Genomic DNA, 13,938 nt, shown 5'->3' on the forward strand with positions numbered 1-13,938 from the left:
TTGGTAAATAGGAAAATGATGTCAGTATGATGTGGAAGTAGTGTCAGGTCTTAGGCAGTTTTTCCTGTAGTGTTAATATATGAACTGGTAATCTATGAAGTCTTATGAAAGACCTGGAAATAGTGCAGAAATGAGTTAAAGAAATCATTTAGTGCAAGAAATAGCTAGTTCCGTGGCTTCCAGAACCACCACACTTTGTACTGGTAACACTCCCAGGAAGCTCAAAACCATTTACTCTTGTATTTATAAAGAAAGAAAATGACAAAAAGGGAAGTCTCCCCCAGAATTGTATTTTTAATTTTGTCGAAGTTGGTCCTGAAAGAAAATGTCTTGAAAAATTTACACTTAAAGGAGAAAGTACAAAAATAAGAAAGACTCTAATGAGTGGACCAACTGGGATTATTGGTGCAAATGTTAGTGAAGGTTTAATCTTTTATTAAAATTGATGGCGTTTTTGTTAGGACTCTCACTGCAAAATAACATAGGTTTGAGTGCTCTGTTTCCAATCTTATTTTCACCATTAGTCCAGTTATTTTTAGTGGGTGATTTTGCAGAGCCTGAGATTTTTTTTTTTTCCAGCAACATCCATAGGATGATGTAGAAGCTCCTGAATATACTTGTGCCCCCGCTCCATCCACATCCATCCCCCCACCCAACTATCTTGGGCTATAATTCACTAAATGGGCTCATCTTGGTGCTACTTAAGAGTTTGTCGTGAATTTTATTGTCTTGTTCTTGCAAATTTGATTTACACTGGATATAACTTTTACGGGTCTTAAAGAGATTATGTTTTTTTTAATAAAAATTAATGTTAATAAGGTTTGATAAATGAGGGAGTTGGTAAAATGAGCTAAAAGGCATCAAGACTCGTTTAGTGCTGAATGCTGTTATACTCTAATTGGCTGTTCTAATTGGGCATTATTATTTTATGGAGATTTCCTTACAGTATCTGAGCATTAATAATTTATAAATGGGCATGATAAAATAGAGTCCCACTTTGGGAGGGCCCAGATTGTTACTTATGGTATCCATCTGGTTGCTTACTCCTTTTGTGGTATGTCAGGGGTTGGAAAACCCATGGGTCAAATCCAGCCTACTGCCTGCTTTTGTAAATAAAAATTTGGTTGGAACATAGCCATGCCCATTTGTTTATGTGTTGTTTATACCTGCTTTTGTGACACATAGTACCGCCCACAAAGCTGGAAGTATTTAATGCCCTCTACAGAAAATGTATCAATATTAAGATCATGCTAAACAATAGAAGGACATAAATGGTGTTTTATAGTATTTTTAAAAATTTTTTGACGAGGCCTCAGAATATCACACTTAAAAATAATTTTAGGAAAGGTAGAATCAGATCAGTATGGGATTTAAGCCAGTTTTGTGAGCCTCACTTTCTCAGATGATTGGATACTGTTTTCTTTCTGTTCTTTTTCCTCCCCTCCCCTCCCCCTTTCATACATGTTGAGACTTTACCTGCTGAATTCTTTATTCCTCTTGAAAGTGTTAGTAAGGACATGAAAAATGCAGGAGTGGGTTTGGGTGGCTATGAAGTTAGATGTATTTTAAAACCAGAGGACAATTTATTTGGGTGGAGAAGAGGAGGAGTGCTGCCTCTGCAGTGGGATCAGCCTTAGGTTAGTGTTGGTCAATTTCTGTCGACAGAGACTTGCTTAGGAATATGTTATGGTGGGTTTTTTTGTTTTTCTGTTGTTTTTCTTTTAAAGGATTGACATTTAACTACTTAACTACTTGAACATTATCACAGAGTTGTCTAGCTTTGAATGGATAAGGTTTTCTTTTAATATGATTTTTAAATTTTCAAGGACTACAGCAAGGAATATTTTTATTATACAATGAAGTAGAAATTGTGATTCAATTAAAAGATTAATCTATGGCAAACTTTACAAAAATAAGAATGTAGAGAACCTGAATGATGTAATTTATAAATATTATTCCGTGGATATTAAATTGTATACCTGAAAACAACATTTTACCTCCCTTTTTAAAAAATAACTATGAAATGATTTGCAAATTTACTCAGTCTTATTCCTTTAAAAAAAAAAAAAAGTAGAACTCTCATATCTTTTACTAGAAATGTAACAAAAACAAAAAGCAACTCCTAGAAACTAAATCTCTCAAACAAGAAACTCATGGGATAAAGCAAAATTTCAGTCTGCCAGTGTAAGAATATCTAGGAAAAAGAAAAACTAAATCACAGTATATAAAACTCTTACAAGGTTCAGCTTGGATACACCCAGAGAAAATATAACATATACCGTGGGGGGGAAAATCATTACTAAAGCAAAGACTACAACACACAAAAGACTATAGGTTACTATAGTTTTTTAGTAGTTGATCTAGTGAAATCTTTAGAAAGTACTATTCTTTTATGGATTAAAACCTTAAAAATGAAAATGATAGTACGGACCCAAGAAATATTTACTTTCACTGAGAAGCTGATGCCATATCTTCTTTCAAGATTCCAGTAGTGAGTTCTTCTGCAATAATGAAAGAAAACAGTAAAGATACTGAGACCAGAAACCTTAGATCATCTTTTTGAAGAGATGGTGGAACACGTATGATGTGTTAAGAAGAACTGCACGGCATCCTTATATGTTCAGTTAGAGTTATTGTGTAAGGCGTTCAGTGACTCATTTCTAAATTCCTTTGAGATCATTTTCGGATTGAAGGCCTTTAAAATTTTTTTTTTTTAACAAAGTAAACAGCTTTGGTATTAATGAAACTTTATTATTCTCATTAGAATATGCTCTTTTATGTTATTTACATGAAGGATGTTGGCCATAAATTACATAAATTGCATCTGTTCCATTAATATCTCACCTCTGGAACACCAACTTTTCTGGGTATATATTCGTGCATGCTTCCTTTGCTTGTGTAAATCTCATGTGACCTTTGCCAGAGGTTAAACATCTAACAACTGAAAACAGTTTCTTCATGTCCCTCAAGCTTGCTCTTAAAACAATGCTGGCATAAGGATTTGATTTATTATAAATACAACCCAACCATGTATCAACGGTGCAATTGTTTTGAATGTGTTTGGAATATTTTGTGGTAAATTCTTTATCTTTTTATCTAGGACTTGGTTTTTTGGTGTACTTCAGCTGGTTATAAAAAAAATCTTAACTCTTGGGTATTGAGGGGGTTGGTTCTAAAAGGTAATTTCTTTGGCCAGATTATTTGATAGAATAATCATTTAATTATAGAAATATTTGGGGAAAGGGTAGAGTCAATAATGAAGAATTGGGAAGCTTTTTTTTTTTTTTTTAATGAAAAAAGATTTCACTTTCAGTGTTGTATTTGCATCTCATTTTCCTGATAGATTTCTGTTTTGGTTTTCTGCTGACAGGTCACATTTAGGGCAGGCAAAACATAAGGGATATAGCCCTCCTGAGAGTAGAAAATCTAATTCTAAGGCACCCAAAGTGCAGTCTAATACTACTTCTGAACTGTCAAGGGGACACCTTTCTAAAAGGTAAATCTTCACATTGCTTATACATTTTTCAAGGCAGAATTATTTGCAATTGAGTCATTACGTAATATTAAAACGTACCAGGTTATGCCAAAATGTTACGATACATGTTTTCATTATTATCCGGGTATAACTTTTAGGATTAATAGTGTATCACCTCTGCAGTGATGTCAGTGCAACATACCCCAGATAGTGCTTTATTCTCCTTGATTAGAGAGCTGCGAGTTTCTCCTTTTGCCTAACAAACCATTATAGGCATCTGAAATGCCATTTTAAATCCAATTTTTCTTAGTTTTTTATTGTCAGAGCCACAGATCAGTGATGTCTTAAGATCTAATTGATAGGAGTCTTTGGAAAGGAATGTGACTGTAAATATTTGATACTACAATATAAAACTTTCTAACCTTCATTTTGAAAGTGTATATGTTAATGCTTATTTATTTTAAGCTTTGACAAAGAAGTTGTGTTTGTAAATAGAGTATTGATATTCTAGTTTCAACTCATTCTGAGCTACTAAGTAAGCATTCTTTTTCTTGTAATCCTAATTCTTGTTTTATGATTAGGGGTGTTAGTGTCAGTAATCTTTGGGCTAAAGAATTAGCCTGATCTTCTAATACTTTACCATCCAAAGTGTCACCCTCCCCCCACCCCCACCCCTTTTTTTTCCCCTCAGTTTTGAACCATTTGCGAGCCTATGTTTATTTAGTTACTGGACTTACCAGGAAAACTTTTGCACTTTAAAAAAAATCTTATTTCCACAGATTTGAGAAGTTAATAAATAAGTATTATATGACAGGTTTAACGATGGCAGGCTGATACTAACTCTTGTCTTATCTAACCTCTTAGAAGCTGCAGTTCATCATCTGCTGTCATAGTCCCACAACCAGAGGATCCAGACAGAGCCAATACTTCAGAAAGGCAGAAAACGGGGCAGGTGCCTAAGAAAGACAATTCTCGAGGAGTGAAACGCAGTGCTAGTCCAGACTACGACAGGACCAACTCTCCTAGCTCTGCAAAAAAACCCAAAGCACTTCAGCATACTGAATCTCCCTCAGAAACAAGTAAGCCACACAGTAAGTCAAAGAAGAGACATTTAGACCAGGAGCAACAACTGAAATCTGCACAGTCTCCATCAACAAGCAAGGCTCATACCAGGAAGAGTGGGGCCACTGCTAGTTCACGGAGTCAGAAAAGAAAGAGGACAGAGAGTTCTTGTATAAAGAGTGGTTCTGTGTCGGAAGCAACTGGTGCCGAAGAGAGATCTGCAAAACCTACCAAGCTGGCTTCAAAATCAGCCGCCTCAGCCAAAGCTGGGTGTAGCACCATCACCGATTCTTCTTCTGCTGCCTCTACTTCCTCCTCGTCTTCTGCTGTAGCCTCGGCCTCCTCTGCTGTTCCACCAGGTGCCAGGGTGAAACAAGGAAAAGACCAGAACAAGGCCAGGCGTTCCCGTTCAGCATCCAGCCCCAGTCCAAGAAGAAGTAGCAGGGAGAAGGAACAGAGTAAAACTGGTGGCTCTTCAAAATTTGATTGGGCTGCTCGTTTCAGCCCTAAAGTTAGCCTTCCTAAAACAAAACTGTCTCTTCCGGGGTCTTCTAAGTCAGAGACATCAAAACCTGGACCTTCTGGATTACAGGCCAAATTAGCAAGTAAGTTCACTCGAAAGATCTTTTTTTTTTTAAATTAAAGAAAATTTCTCTGGATTTGTCAAGAGGGATCAGGTTTTCAAGGTAGTCAGTCTGAGGCAGTTTTAGATTTATTACTGTACCTGTATCTGTACCCAAAGTGTATAATAATTGATAAACCACGTTTACTTTTATGGAGATGGATAAGGAATGCTTCCGCCTTATTACTAAATTGTCATGTTTTAGTATCTTTCTTTATCTTTGCAGCATTTGCTACTTATTTTCCGATGTCAGAGTAGGACAGCAAGTTGGTTTTTCTCCTATAACCAGAAACAAAACTGTTCTAGTTATGAGTTGATCATGACCACAGTTGGAGATCAAATGCTCTTTTTTGGTATTATACATTCTTTTTGTTTTGTAAAATTAATTAATTAATTATTTATTTATTTATTTATTTATGGCTGCTTTGGGTCTTTGTTGCTGCATGTGTTGCTGCACATGGGCTTTCTCTAGTTGCAGCGAACGGGGGCTACTCTTTGTTGCGGTGCGCGGGTTTCTCATTGCGGTGGCTTCTCTTGTTGCGGAGCACAAGCTCTAGGCGCGCGGGCTTCAGTAGTTGTGGCACTTGGGCTCAGTAGTTGTGGCTCGCGGGCTCTAGAGCGCAGGCTCAGTAATTGTGGCACACGGGCTTAGTTGCTCCATGGCATGTGGGATCTTCCCAGACCAGGGCTCAGACCCATGTCCCCTGCATCGGCAGGCGGATTCTTAACCACTGCGCCACCAGGGATTCTAACACTGTGTGTGGGACCACTGTTCCACACATTCTTGATGTGAGGAAACCCTGAGCTAAGTTATTAGAATAAATGTACCCTAGTATTAATTAAACTTTATTCACATGTAATATTTTATGGCCTTTAAGGAGCTTAGACTAAGGATGAATACCTCTTATGTTCATTGCGCTGGGCTCTGGGTCCTAGGTAAATGGGAAAGAAATTGCCTTCTTGAAGCGTATAGTGGAGCAGAAAGAACTAATGTTTGAGAATAATACATTCAAGCAAAGAAACAAACAATAGATAAGAGAAAGGCATCCTGAGGCACTTTTCTCCTTCTTTTTTCCAAAAAAACTTCTTCAGGAAGCCAAATGTTAACTTCATTAGAACTGATTAGAAATCGTGGCGACCCTCTTCAATTACATGATTGCTGTAATGATGAAGTGCTTTTTTTTTTTTTTTTTTTTTTGGTCTATTTTGAGAAATCTAAACGACGCAAATACAGAGAACAAAACAGCACTTACCTGTGGTTTCCAAAGCATTTAATTTTTGTAATATTTAACCAAGAAGCTTGTTTTTGACCATCTTTTCTCCTTTTGAGCCCTCAAAGAAAATTTCAGGTCCACATTTTGATAGGGCTAGAATGTTTTTTGGTCATTGGAAGATTTTATATAGTGTCTACTAGTATTCTTGTGAAAGTTTAATATTGAACCAGCCTAACCTAGTGTTGAATCAGAGCTGTTAGCTCTGTTTAGTTTAATTCTACAATCTATAAACTATTCTCAGTTGATTCAATATTAGCAACATTTTGACAAGAATACTAGTAGACATTATGGTAAAATTTTATGTTTAACCTGTATCATAGGGTTATTGTGAAGGTAGCATCTCTTACTCTTAAATTATAGAATTTGTTCTATTTGTTATTTTAAATATGCGGTATATCTGTATAAAATCTTTTGAATTTGAATATAAATATCGGATGAAGATTAAGATTGGTATCCTGAAGTCAAAAGGAAATAAAAGGTTGGGTAAAAAGGGACAGCCGTTTGTCTGTTGGTCCAGACAAGGTTTTCTTGACAATTGGAGTTATTTATCTCTGCCTTTTTACCTCTTCCTCTGTCTACTTTTAAGTGAAGTAGAAGCATGTGTGCATCTGTATTTGCGTGCTTGTGTGTCTCCACTGTGTGTAGTAGCTGTGTGATCTCCACAGTCAGTGGCCCAGGTTGAGTTTACAGCACAGTCCGTGGGATTCACTCTAACCCTTCCAGCCTACCTCATTTGAAGAGCTCATCTCTTTCAATTCTTATTTCTAGGAGGGTCCTGGCACAGGTGAGAGCAGATTGCTCTTTTTTTTTTTTAATTTATGTATCTTATTTACTTATTTTTGGCTGCGTTGGGTCTTTGTTGCTGTGCACGGGCTTTCTCTAGTTGCGGCGAGCGGGAGCTACTCTTCATTGTGGCGCGCGGGCTTCTCATCGCGGTGGCCTCTCTTATTGTGGAGCACGGGCTCTAGGCGCACGGGCTTCAGTAGTTGTGGCACACGGGCTCAGTAGTTGTGGCTTGCGGGCTCTAGAGCGCAGGCTCAGTAGTTGTGGTGCACGGGCTTAGTTGCTCCGCAGCATGTGGGATCTTCCCGGACCAGGGCTTGAACCTGTGTCCCCTGCATTGGCAGGCAGACTGTTAACCACTGCGCCACCAGGGAAGCCCTGAGCAGATTGTTCTCGAGTGTTGTGTCCTTAACTCTTCTCAGAGACCAGCTTTCTTTTTGTACATAGTCAGTTAGTGCAGTCTTTAAAAGAAAACCTGACCCTACCAGTGGCTGATCAGCGGGGTTTTCTTGGTTGTGAGGTTGCTCTCAAACAGGAAGCCCCGAGGGTTTTGATGCTGCCCCTGTGCCATAATAAAACCAGTCCAGGTATGCTGCCATACTCACTCTGCACATGGTCACAAACTGACTTAGTTTAAAACTCACTTCATAGTTGCTTTTCTTACTTTCACAAAATCTGTGTGTTCTGTGGTCACTAATATCACTTTCCCATTTTCATTGCCACTACCCTAGTTCTAAGCTCTAATTATAGCCTAAGCTGTTGAAACAAGAGAAGGGAACCAGCATTTGTTTCACATCTAAAAGTGCCAGGTATTTTACATATGCAGTCACATTTACTTTTCCGAAAAATTGGTGCTTGATGATAGTTATTAAGGAAATTTATTCCAAGGAGGTGAAATAACTTGCCAGAGTAACATATCTCGTAAGTGACAGAGTTAGGATTTGAAGATGGGATGGGTATGTGTGACTTTGAAGCCTTTGTTTTCTTTGTTATGTCACTTATTTTTCATCCATGTTAGTTGTTTGTGTTTTACTGTTGCAATCTATTTGGGTCATTAAGAGATGTTAAGACCCCAGAGGAGATGAACTTTTATTTGATCCTTCTTTACTGGTATTGATTCATCTTTAGGGATGAATAATACTATGTGAGCCCAGGGGTTCATATTATACCATTAACTGTGTGTTTGCTTCTTTACAAATAAGTGAAAAACATTTCAAAACAAAATAATAACAAATACTTAAAGTGCTTACAAGTGCCTGACAACTTGTAAATAGTTGACATGGATCATCTCATTTACTCCTCATCAGCCCTGTGTGGCAGGTACTGTTATTCGCTTCTTACAGGTAAAGAAACTCAGGGTCAATGAGGTCATGTCACCTGTCCAAGGTCACAGAACTAAGAAGTGATAGAGCCAAGAGTCAAACCCAGGCCATGTGATTCCAGAAATTAGTTGTGAGATATATAGGGTGCAGAGGATTGAGTAGATTGGGTGAGCTAAATCCAGGCAGGCTTCCTGGAGTCACACAGGGCAGGGTGAATTTTAGGTATGATTAAATAGGTCACTTTAGGAAAGAGTTTATGTAAGAAGGAGTACTGCAAGAGGATTGGCAGTACTTGGTAATTTTATTTACGAATACAGAGGCAAAATGAAGTATCTTAGAGGAATCCCTGGGCTTCAAGTAATGGTATTTTGGGGAGAGAGAGCTCTTAATATAGAGCTAAAAATCCTAGATTTGAATCCTAGTTCTGCCATTTTATCAGCTGGTGACTACGAGAAAGTTGGCAACCTTTTCATTGTAAAATGGGCACAGTAGCTATTTGAGGAATGAATAAATATGTGAGGAGCCTTAGCATAGTGCTAATAGTACTTAGGATGCATCACTAAATTTAGGGTGCACAGCTGAAATTGAGTATCTTAAGACAAAGCATTCAGGAGCATCATTTTGAAAATGAAGGATTGATATAAATTCTAGCTATTGATCAGTTTACGGTATAGCTATCTTTAGATTTGGAAGACCCTGATTTAAAGTTCTGTTGTCTTCTGATAGTTTTGTGGGGTTGGACAAATCACTGAACTACAATTATGATAGCAACCTAATCCCTGATCTTTGCAGAATGATGATATTCATTCTTGTGAAGCAAAAATGAAAGAATGTATGTGAAAACAACTTTGTAAAATTAAAATACCGTATAAACATAAAATGTGAATTGGGAATTGTTGCGATAGATTTGAAGAGCTTTTGTGTGCATTAGGAATTAGTTTGATATTTTTTTAAATTTAATGTTAATCTGGGGGCAGAATTAGATTCAATGGTTACAATCCATTCAGTGGATTAGCAACTCCGGGTAAAAAAATATGTCAGTTAACTAAAAAATGGAGTGGCCATTTTGTGAGATAGAAAGCATTCCAAATTGGGTAGGTTGTTTTCTTCAACTTTTAGGACTCAGTGAACCTGTTAATTAGAAGGTGATATGTTTCCTCAGGTATAGTCTCATTCTAAGATACGATTGGTCAGTAAAACTTCCTGGTAAAGGAAATTTTTTTCAAATTGTAGCAGTAACAGTACTTACATGATGCTTTGTGAAAACCCATTTCCCCATGGTCAGATACCACTCAAGGAGATTCAGGATATGCTTTAGTATATTGAAAAATATGAGAATTCTTACGGTCACTTCTGTTTAACCCATTATTTTATAAATCTGTTTGACCACCTATTACCAAGGGAGACAGCAGTGGTCCATGGAACACACTTTGGGAAATGATACATTTAATCGGGTCACTGAAGCAGGAAGACTTTCCTGGTGTGCTGCTTTGGCATCTTTTGAACAAGTTTCTGGTGAGGAACTAGGGCTGGCAGTATATTTTAGCTGCTTTGTGACGGGCTACCTGAAGCCTATGGCTTGCCATCTGCCGCTGGTCAAGATAGCTGTGGGACAAAGGTCACCTTGTGTCAATTGGTAGAAGTTTATAAATTTTTTTGCTGCATTGGGTCTTCGTTGCTGCACGTGGGCTTTCTCTAGTTGCAGTGAGCAGGGGCTACTCTTCATTGCGGTGCATGGGCTTCTCATTGTGGTGGCTTCTCTTGTTGCAGAGCAGGGGCTCTAGGTGCGCTGGCTTCAGTAGTTGCGGCACGTGGGCTCAGTAGTTGTGGCTCGCGGGCTCTAGAGCGCAGGCTCAGTAGCTGTGGCGCACGGACTTAGTTGTTCCACGACACGTGGGATCTTCCTGGACCAGGGCTCAAACCCATGTCCCCCTGCATTGGCAGGCGGATTCTTAACCACTGCGCCACCAGGGAAGCCCAGTTGGGTTTTGAGAATACCCCAGAAAGGATAGTGTTATATGACAATTTTTAATCTGCATTAGGAAATTATTCTTGCGTTGCGTTGTTTAACCTGAGCAAACAGTCTTAGCCAATTTATGTAGCATAAATGTAAAACCAGTGGGGCAGTGTAATGATACAAATGATTTTTTAAAATATTCAGTGATGTTTTGATGTAATATTTCAAAATATTCTTAAAATATTCTGCTAATCTATCTACCTTCTCTTTAGGCTAATTTTGAAGTAATTTGACTATTTCAAAGTATGTACTGTCTTAATGGTAGAAGGTGACGGATGGCATTGACATGTAAGAAACAGTTTGTGATCAGAATCTGCGATTAATTATGGAATGTATTTATAGAAAAATTTAAAGGTGCTATATTTCCAGTTTGCTATGTCTATTTGTAGGTCCAGTTCCCTTTCCATTATTTAAAGTAGACATCATGTGCACATTATTAATAACATAGCAGTAGTTACCAGCTTATTTTCAGCTTGAGTTTCATACTCTTCTACTCTTCTGTGACTTGCATGCAACCTGTAGCCATTATTAGAACTAGAAAAGAACCAGGCAGATGCCGAATTCTGGGAAGGTAATTCTGCCAAGAGACATGGTACTTTGTGCCTCTAGCACGGAGAGAGGAAAGAAGAATGAGTCAAACAGGACAGAATAATTTAAAAGTAAACTCTTGGTTTTACCTAGTTGGGTCTTAGAGGGCCATACCCGCTGAGTTTTTAAAAATTGAATTATCTTTTAGCCTGGTGATGTATTGGGTGAGGAGCTTAAAGGAAAAAGGATTGAGTGTTAAGAGCTTTCTGTATTATAAAGCAGCTGTTAAAATAATTTAGTACTTAAAACTTTATTAGTACTGATATGTAACCACATATTACCAATAGTAATTTACCAAAAATGAGTTGCCAGATTTTTAAAAAAGGAATATTAAATGGAAACAAATGTTATTGACCTCTTTAAGGCTTTGCTTTGTTTTATATTGTGAATTTTAAACAACCATGGTATGTATTTTTGTATACCAGGTCAGAGTAAGAATTAATTCAGCCAAATTACATTTTACTAAACTTATATTTCAGTTAAATTAAAATTGCTTTTTCTTATTCATGCCTCTGTATTCTATACTATTTTGATGCTTCTGATTATAAAGTGTTTGTTATCAAAAATGAAAAATCCCAAAAATATTAAAACGTACAAAGAAGAAAAAATAATTACTTAATCCCATCCCTAAGGGCTGTCTCTTTCTTCCAGTGTGTATCCTGCTAAAAATTTTCCTTCATATTAGTCAATACTTAATGTGTAAAGTCAAGTGATATAAGATTTATTATTAAAAAATAGCAGGCTTCCTGCCACATTGCCTTTCCGCATAGCCAATCATTTTGGTTTTTACTTCTATCTATAAATGTGAGACATATGTGCTCATATGTCTTATTTGTTGAATTTTTTCACTTTGACCACTATTGTGTGCCCTATATGGGAGATTTACCACACCTATTCACCCACCAAATGCATACTGTACATGCTTCACATTTTTCCAGTCATGATCGTTGCTCAGTTAACACTGAGCCTGTAGGAACTTTTCTTTTCTTATAACCTTTTTTTATAACCTTTCTTATAACCTTTTTTTTTTTTTTTTACTGAGTTTAATAATTATTTTGTTGTTTTCCTTTTCTTTGACTCCGTCACTCAACTCCAAACTCATTATGCATTGTCTAAATCTTTTCTCAAGCTGTCTACATGGATTTGTTTCATTTTCCTGAAGAAATGAGGCCTCTGGATGGCTGCCCTTTTATGCCTGGTTACATTGCTTTTAGCTTCAGGTATTTCTTTAGTCTTCTGTTTAGTTTCCTGATTGCAGATCCTGCATCTTCTTTCTTGATTTACTGTTTTGTTTTGGTGAACATGTCTTCCACTTGCTTTCTAAGAAAAAGCACATATGAGATTTTTTAAAGTTTTTTTTGTTTTTTTCAGATTTTGAATGTGAAAATCTACAACCTTGATACTTATTTGACAGACTGATTGAAAATACAGTTCTGGGTTGGAAATTATTCTCCATCAGAATTTTGAAGAATTATGTTATTTAGATTTCAGTACTGCAAGCATTCTGATTCCTGATCTGTATATATAACCCGTTTTTCTGGAAACTTACAGATCTTTGCCTCAGTTATTTAGAAATGTCGTGATATAGGCATAGCTGTGCATTTGTTTCATTCCTTGTTAGGGTGATCTGAAGTTCTGGTTTCCCTTGGATCTGGGGCATTCCCCAAGACCAACGTTTAGCCTTAAAACTACGAGAATCCCATGCAAACCAGGACAGTTGGTCACCCGATCTTTGCTTCTTTTCTCTTTGTGAATCACCTATTATTTTGGGTAATTGTCCTTTTGGAAGGTTCTGGTCTTATCTTTTTGTTCTTGCTTTCCTTTTCTGTTCTACTTTCTGGTAGATTTCTGCAGCTTCTTCCAACCTTTGTATTGATTTTTTATTTCATGTTTGCTATCTTGTTTTTATTTTCAAGAGGTTATTTTGTTCTCATTTCCTTTTTTTTAAAAAAAAGGTTTCCTCCCCCCTTCTCTTTTTCTTTCTTTAATTGAAGTATAGTTGATTTACAATATTGTGTTAGTTTCAGGTGTACAGCATAGTGATTACTTTTTTTTGCAGGTTATATTACATTGTGGGTTATTACAAGATATTGGATATAATTCCCTGTGCTATGCAGTAAATCCTTGTTGCTTATGTATTTTATATGTAGTAGTCTATATCTGTCAATCCCATACACGTAATCTGTAATTTGCCCCCCCCCGTAACCACAAGTTTGTTTTTTATGTCTGTGAGTCTGTTTCTGTTTTGTATATACATTCATTTGTGTTATTTTTTAGTTCTACATATAAATGATATATTGTATTTGTCTTTCTCTATCTGACTTATGTCACTAAGCATAATATTCTCTAGGTCCATCCATGTTGCTGCAAATGGCAATAGTTCATTCTTTTTTATGGCTAAGTAATATTCCATTGTGTGTGTGTGTGTGTGTGTGTGTGTGTGTGTGTATTAATTATACACACACACACACACACACCACATCTTCTTAATCTAGTCATTTATTACCAGGCACTTGGGTTGCTTCCATGTCTTGGCTATTGTGAATAGTCCTGCCATGAATATTGTTTTTAATTATAGACGCTTATTCCCCCCCGCCCCCCCCATTAAGAGCAAGTTTTCTTTTCTTGCAGAGTCCTCTTATGTAATTTTTTTGGGGAGTGTGTTTACTCTGGTTTTGACTTTCATACCAGGAACTTTCCTCAAATTCAGGTAATTCCTGGGTGTCTCCTCATACTCAAGAGTAGGGGAACCAAAAATCTAACTTGCAAGCTCTGAGCACATGGATGAGACTTGA

General features: G+C 37.1%; 1 protein-coding gene across 20 annotated transcripts in view; it reads left to right on the top strand.

The window, feature by feature from the left end:
* Nucleotides 1-13,938, top strand: part of TRIP12 (thyroid hormone receptor interactor 12) — a 145,663-nt gene that overhangs the window by 52,197 nt on the left and 79,528 nt on the right. For 13 of the 20 annotated variants that reach the window (XM_082396154.1, XM_082396153.1, XM_082396140.1 and 10 more), the window contains 2 exons: nucleotides 3,371-3,496; nucleotides 4,340-5,142. In XM_082396154.1, coding sequence (XP_082252280.1) covers nucleotides 3,371-3,496; nucleotides 4,340-5,142 — 929 coding nt within the window. The remainder of the gene's footprint in view (nucleotides 1-3,370; nucleotides 3,497-4,339; nucleotides 5,143-13,938) is intronic. The other 7 variants (XM_082396144.1, XM_082396147.1, XM_082396151.1 and 4 more) reach the window with 2 other exon arrangements.

Source organism: Balaenoptera borealis, assembly GCF_965194805.1.
Source record: "Balaenoptera borealis genome assembly, chromosome: 6".
NCBI lineage: Eukaryota > Metazoa > Chordata > Mammalia > Artiodactyla > Balaenopteridae > Balaenoptera > Balaenoptera borealis.